Source organism: Haemaphysalis longicornis, unplaced genomic scaffold (genome assembly GCF_048455015.1).
Source record: "Haemaphysalis longicornis isolate Haplotype H1 unplaced genomic scaffold, Haemaphysalis longicornis Haplotype H1 scaffold_9, whole genome shotgun sequence".
Taxonomy (NCBI): domain Eukaryota; kingdom Metazoa; phylum Arthropoda; class Arachnida; order Ixodida; family Ixodidae; genus Haemaphysalis; species Haemaphysalis longicornis.
In genome coordinates this window covers 107,593,394-107,600,400 of record NW_027526460.1, presented here as the reverse complement: position 1 = coordinate 107,600,400, position 7,007 = coordinate 107,593,394, and the positions used below count along the sequence as shown (strand labels likewise).

The 7,007-nt window shown below is 46.7% G+C and overlaps 1 protein-coding gene across 1 annotated transcript; it reads right to left on the bottom strand.

Annotated features, from left to right (window-relative positions):
* Window positions 1-2,635: 2,635 nt before the first annotated feature.
* Window positions 2,636-4,210, bottom strand: LOC144152074 (arylamine N-acetyltransferase-like). Its single transcript, XM_077683282.1, has one exon. It carries the CDS (start codon window positions 3,925-3,927, stop codon window positions 2,947-2,949), a length of 981 nt encoding a protein of 326 aa, XP_077539408.1. The 5' UTR covers window positions 3,928-4,210; the 3' UTR covers window positions 2,636-2,946.
* Window positions 4,211-7,007: the final 2,797 nt, after the last annotated feature.

Sequence of the window (7,007 nt, the reverse complement as noted above, 5' to 3'; positions counted from 1 at the left end):
TACGCTCATGTTGTTTGCGCCTAATGTAGCAGAATTGATGCGGTTATAAACTCTCAGTGAGGTCAAACTGCGCTTGACGCACTGCGAAATAACCTCAAATGACAGAAGTTCACGCGAAAATACTTTTAGAATGCGCTTCCTAAGCGAAGTGTCACTCGCTGCAAACCAACTACGCAGCAAGACTGAAATGGTGATCCTACAAGTGACGTCGAAACGATCACAGCGCCGGCCTCTCCAGTGGTGGGCCTCCCGGCCAGTATCGGCGTCTCAGCAGCTCACAGTAAAGCAGTAGTGGTTACAGGAACCTCCCAACCCCTTTTCGGGCACGGTTTCCATTTTTGAACAAATAGACGACACCAAACACACTGAAATGCCCACCGCCATGGGAGAAGACGCCGGCTGCGCCAAATGGATTCCTGAGTAGAACGTCACTTCCCGCCATTCCGAAGGGCCACCCTTTATTCCAGTTTCGGCTTGAAAAAGAGCATTTTTTTATTTTTTTACGATGCAGCAACGCGCATTTGCGCATCGAAAGTTTCCACGTAGCACCTATTAAAATATAACTACCGGAATCTGGTGCTTTTAAAAGGGAGTAAATTGCGTCGCAGCAGGCTTTTAATTGGGCATCAACGAAATCACAACTCCAGTATATGGCATAGGGCCGTGAAGCCGTCGATGAGTACTGATATAGTGGACAACTGCTTTACAGTGGAAAAACTATCCACAAATCGGAGTTCTTTGTATTGCACATGCACAATTGTGGGAGCAGATGCGTCAACGAAATAGAATTATTCAAATAGTAAATATAATCTTGTTGTTACGAACGATAGAAACGTTTTTTTCACTAAAGTTTTTAATCGTCGGCAGTACGCCTCAGTGATATAGACCGACGCTTATTTACAGATTATTGAATATTACAAGAGCGTCACCAGCCCTTAAGTTTATGATCGGTTTCAAAGGATTCGCGTTTGTAGGGCTGACCCCTGGCTTCCATTTCGAACACCTGACCTGGCTCCGGAGATCGCAGATACCGTAGGCATAGGCGAGATATACAAAGGGTGAGAAAGAGAGGTACACATTAAAGTAAGAAATGGGCCCTTTGATAGAAGCACAGGGTGGACACGACGGGGGTTTACAGTGTACACACACAATACGTCAAAAACATTGAAAACTTTACCTTAAGCACGATGAGAATACACGCCACTCGTTGCTTCAGGTTACTCGGTTGGGGCCAACCTTTTGGATGCCCTCTTATAGTGGCTCGTTCGCTGCATCTTCCCAGTGTTTTTATTTTTAAAGTAGTTGAAAAAGTTTTCAATCTAATCGAAAACATCTTGACCTGTTGGGTATGTTTGGCTAAACAGAAACAAGACACTCGCGCACGCACGCAGGCACACACAAACGAGCGCCTGTGTGCGTGGGCGCTTGGGTGTGTGCGCAAAAGCACACACACACAGCCGCACTTGCACAAGCAAGCATCCACGCACGTAATCAATTCCCGTCTTCTCAATTTACCCTACAGAGAGCTGAAGAACAATTATTATACTTGTTCAAACTACTATCTGCACTCTATTGATGCGCAATTAATCGAATCCGAAAGCAAACAGCCTAAAATAATCAACCTTTGAAGCAGAGATTGTTTGTATTGATTGTCGCAGCAGGATGCTTTTTTTACCGAGACGAGTAATAAAACGTATTTTTTTTTCTATCCCGCCGTAAAACATACCCTATGAACCTTCGTGTTCATAGAAAATACCGGGCCATCTCCACAAACATGAAACTTGGGTTAGAGGTGAAGCATGCAGTGTATAGGTGTACTCTTGGCACCTTGGCGTTTTTGCCAACGGAGATGTAATCCTTCACGGGGTAGAGGTATATAACAAGTCTAGTGTCTTTAAGGCATGAAGCGTTCTAGCACAAAGCGTAAAGACCCGTTCGCACTTGCGACGAAAGCGAGCGAAAGCGACGAGAATTCGGTCGCGCGACGAAAATGGTGCCGACCATTCGACAAAAACGATCGTCGCGCGACACAGCGACGGAATTCCCGTCGCTTTCGCTAGCTTTCGTCGCAAGTGTGAACGGGCCTTAAATGAGAGTCGTGCAGTTTTTTAATTACGCGTTGCGCAGCATTCCAGCGCGAGGCGCAAAAGAGTGTCCCGGGTTTTTTTCAGTACGCGTGACGTTCAAGCGCGAGGAGTAAATGAGTGTCAGGGTGTTTTAGTACCATAACTACATGAGACGATGGTTACGACGATAACATGAGACGCCAACAGCCCACGCCCCTCTGGGGTTTCGCCCCTAAAAATAAATGGTTATTACGATGATCAGGTCAGTCTTCATATAAGTAAGAACAGCTGTTAGATGTTTTTTTAAGAGTTTTGAGATGGCGAAGCACTCAATGCTCTGTTCTTTCATGGGCCGCTATTTTTGGCTAAGTTATTACCTGCTGAAGATTACAATGACGATCACGAAACGATGTGAAGGCAACAAGAAAGTACCCACAAGCAAGATCCTTAGAGCTGGGCCTGCACTATATACTAACCTAAACATCCACCAATACAGGAGTATTGTTACGCAAACCACCTGACAAAGTTATTACTGGAGCTGAGTAGCAGCAGATTTAGACCTCTACGGCGAGAAGAGATACATTTATTTATTTCAAGAAATTGCCAAAAAAACGTCTTCGTGTTTTATACTTCCTGTTGTATATTTCCTGTATACCTTTGTGAATGACAAGGATCTCAAACAATGTTTCAAGACTTACAAATAAAAATAAACATACAACAATTATTACATTGTTCGTGCAATTCAGTTTTCACAACCAGATAAACCCTGCGAATGTGGTGAACGTGTGCTGACTGTGCTGGGCATAGCTAAGCGGCAAATTAGCCACCGAGAACCGGCACAAATACATACAAGTGCGTAGTCACCAAGCTAGCTAAAATCCTACAGTACACTCTGAATTCTTTCACGGAGCAGTTGAGTGTCAATATCAGGGTTAATCTTCACTGCGAATTCTTTTTCCAGGATGCGAAGAACCTCGTCCACGTCAGTAAGGATACGCTGCTCGACTTGGCCACTCTTAAACCGGCGGCAAAAGCGACCATTGACCAGGGTCAGCCAGGCATCGTCAGCAAAGCGCCCCGCCATCAGGATGTGGCGGAACAACGAACGCGGGTGCGTCGAGCCATACCAAAACTGAGCCACGAAATCGATCCACTTCATCGGCGGGGGAAACACGTGGTACATGGGTCTCCAGCTCGGTGAAGCACCGCCACTTCTTGTCGTCTTTATGGCCACTTCAATGTTGCCGGCATCATCTAATCTCCGAGTGCGGTAGGGATCGGCTTCACCTTCAACGGGCAGAGCTGTGAACGGGTTGGGCCCACCGAAACCCACGTCGGCGAAGAACTCTCCTTCCGAGCCGAGGTCAACGCAAAACAGTGTGTGTCCAAGGGGCGTCAGAGGCGTGTCTAGTGGTCGCCCCCAGCGAATCCTGGCTGCCCTGATGTGGAAGCGGTAGCCCAGAGTGCGCAGGAGCCTGCCAAAAAGGTTGTTAAGCTCAACACAGTATCCCCCACGGCGTTGCTCGATCAGTTTGAAGAAAACGTAGTCATCACTGAGGTCGGGTATATCACCCACAAACGGGTCGATCCCTTGGAACGGAATTTTCTCCACTTGAGCGGCGATAATGGTGTTCAGCGTGGCAAGGTCCGGTACTCTTGGTGGTGCTGACGCCAGTCCCAAGACCTCCATGTAGAGACGCATTTCGTGGTCGCTTAGTGGACCCATTCGAAGCTCGCTGAAATCCAGCTTTCTTTTAGCCGCTTCTCTGAATATTTCTGGGTCGGGGTGCTCGAAGTGCTGCCCATTTCTGCCGAGAGAGCTCTCCGCTATTACCTCCGAGGCCTGTGATGTAGCAGTCATGTCTTCGCTGTACCTTTTCGGCTTCGTGCCTACGTGTCCCGTGTACCAAGTGTCAACTATCAGCCGAGGTTCCGATACAAGTTTGTTCAGCGTGATTTTGTCGGCCTATATATGCCACACGAGTGTTTAAAAAATCGCTCGCAGAAACAAGGCGGCAATGGATCGGCCCTGCTCATGAGGCATACGTGGCCTATTTCCGGCAAATAGAAAACCACCTGGATCCTTTGCAGCTTTGCATTGCAGTGTCGACGGATGACTGTCGCCGAATTTGGAATTCTTTATGTGGAAACCCGCGGATAGCGGCAACATCTGTCGGTTGAAGTGCCGTTGCACTTTTTGAGTGCCTCAGAACAACGAATAAACACTAAAAAACTCTTCACCCGCCCAGTTATCCATTTGCTCTCCTGGTATATGTAACACAGCGCCCACGCTTTGTTTTATATTTTTTTAATTTGTAGAAATAAAATTATGCGTTTAGCGTGGACATATAATTTTGATGGTGTCAGAAAACAGTCATCAAAAGTTGGCCACTCGCTTATGAACTACAGATTTTACCCACACCGGGTGATTTTTAACCTTGCTCGCTGCGGCTTTAGTACTGCGCTGGGTTAATATTGAAACGCCCACACATACACATTCATTGTAACTGATTCTCAGAACATATGTTTCTTCACTCCGGTTCTAGGTTAGAGTATGGAGATGTTCAATGCCCTTTCTTTACAGTCAGCAGCAAGTTACAGTCATTAGTCTGCGACGATACAAAGCCCTTTTTATTTCCCAAGATCGCCGATTCACTCAGGTGTATGATGATGATCTTTTGATTTTTATGGTGCAAGGCCAGCTGAGGGCAAAGAGCGCCAAAGCATGATTAGTTCATTTGAGTTATATGAAAGTAAAAGCAAAGCATTTCAGTAAAGATGAACGAAGTAAAACATAAGAAAATTAAGGTGACTGGCGTAAAGGGGAAGGTTGGCATGTTGCATGATACGAAATGAGATGTAAAAACTTCACGTCAGTGCGAAACTTGAAAACTCGCTTGATGGAAACATGAGCTCGTTTCCTAAAACGTGTGATGTGTGACACGGGATGTGTTCTCTGTATAGTTGTGGGAAGTGTTTTTGTCGTGTTGTGTCAAGCGCCTTGCATTGAATGAGGGTTACGGATTACGTATAGGGCCTTCTCCACACCCGCTGCACATGGGTCTTGGCGATCTTCACTGATATGCAGAAGTTTCCACCAACATTCGCATTAGCAGTAAATATTTTATAATAACTGCCGCACACAATCCCAGATAACCTTGCAGACAAGCATTTTCAGATAGAGTAGACACGATCTCAAGCACCCACAAAACCTTGTGAGCAAGTGAGCAAGTATTTGCAGATATATGAGAGGTAGCCCTACTTTCCCGCCGTGGAACACGCCACTTCAAGGCAAATTTCAGCTCCACTGCGACCAACAGAGGAAGAATTTATTGAAACTATTCCGGAATGTTAGGGAGGAAAAGCTATGCTCAGCGGGTGGCGGCGCCGTTTGGGTAGGTCGCGTGCTGCGGCTGCCTCGTCTCCCAGGAGATAATTATTTCTTGTATTTGAGCTGGAAGCTCTGCCACGGGCATTCTACGGAGCTGGGTGTCAGCAAAAATTATTTAACTGCGAGCCTGTTTATGCCTGAGTTCTATCCGTGCTTCGCGTCACTCGAAACTCGGCCAGCAAAGTGGAGATGAGGACAATGCTAGGCAAAGAAATATGATGAGAAGTGGCGAGAAGGAAAGGAGCAGACGAGCAGGTGTGGGGAATGCGTGTCGCGGCACCAGTTGTCGGGTGGGGACGCCCTCGTTCCTGATTCGCTGCGCCTAGTTATGGCGTAAGCTCTGACGTGCAGGTGTTCACCTAGTGACGGAGAGGGCATGCGAAAGGCGCAATCAGTGTATTAAGAATTGATAAGATGGTAAAGCCTAAGAAAACCCAAGTTTAAGGTAGTAAAGACATGACTTCGTGTCGCGCCAACAAAACGACAGAGGACACAGGGAGGCAACGGGCACAAGCGCTACGTAAAAGTTTATTAGTTATAAGATCTGGTGCAAGAGCTGATCTAGTGCTCAGCCTGCCTGTGGCCGCATTTACCTCGGCCTCAGTCCCCTCATATATAGCGCTCGTGCCCGTCGCCTCCCTGTGTCCTCTGTCGTTTTGTTGGCGCTACACAAAGTCATGGATTACCGCTACCCACTAGCCCAAACCCAAACTCTAATAAGCTAGTAAACAAAACTAGCTCCATTGCTTTCTCAGTCTTGGCATCTCAATTGCGAAGGTGGTCGAATTTTTCCGCAACAAGCTTCAGTTTCATCCGCTTTCACCATTCTATTATGGAAGACACGCAAAGTACAACTTGCACAAGACCGTATATTTGAGAGTTATTTTATCATTTAAGGTGGTAGCTCCGTGGTTAAGCAGTCGTGCGGCTGAGTTCAACGAGGCAGTTTTAATCCGGGCCGTGGTGGCTGCCTCTCCAGTAGGAGGAAAAAAGAAAACCGTCTGGGTGTCCAAATTTGGGTGCACATAACAATTCCAAGGTTGTCAAAATTAATCCCGAGCCTTCCCCTACCACGCGTCTAACACCCCGGTAAAGCTTCGGTGCGTTGAACACCATGACGTGTGTGGCGGGTTTAACGACCTCTTGATATTTCTTGCTAGCATGACTACTTAAATGTGGAGCTGACCATTCCTTTATTATCCCGAGTTATTTTGATGTATAGTTTTATTTATATTGATTCCGGCCGAATTATTTAAAGACTACAATAAAAATATGCCCAGATTGGACTAGTCATGCGATGCGGGAGAAGCAGGACTGCTGGGTGTCTACGTAGTTTCTTCCATTTTTTGCTGTGTTTTGCCAGGATGCGCTTAGTTTTATAAGGTATTCGATGTTCTTGCTAGTCTAGGATAAGGAGGGGGAGACACGGCAGGCAAATTTTAGCCGGTTCTTACAAAGCCGTCACGGCTAGTCCCCCTCACAGCGGATCCCAAGAAAGAAGAACTAGGTCGACCCCAAGTTCTGCCGTTTGTCGACATTGCACCATTAGT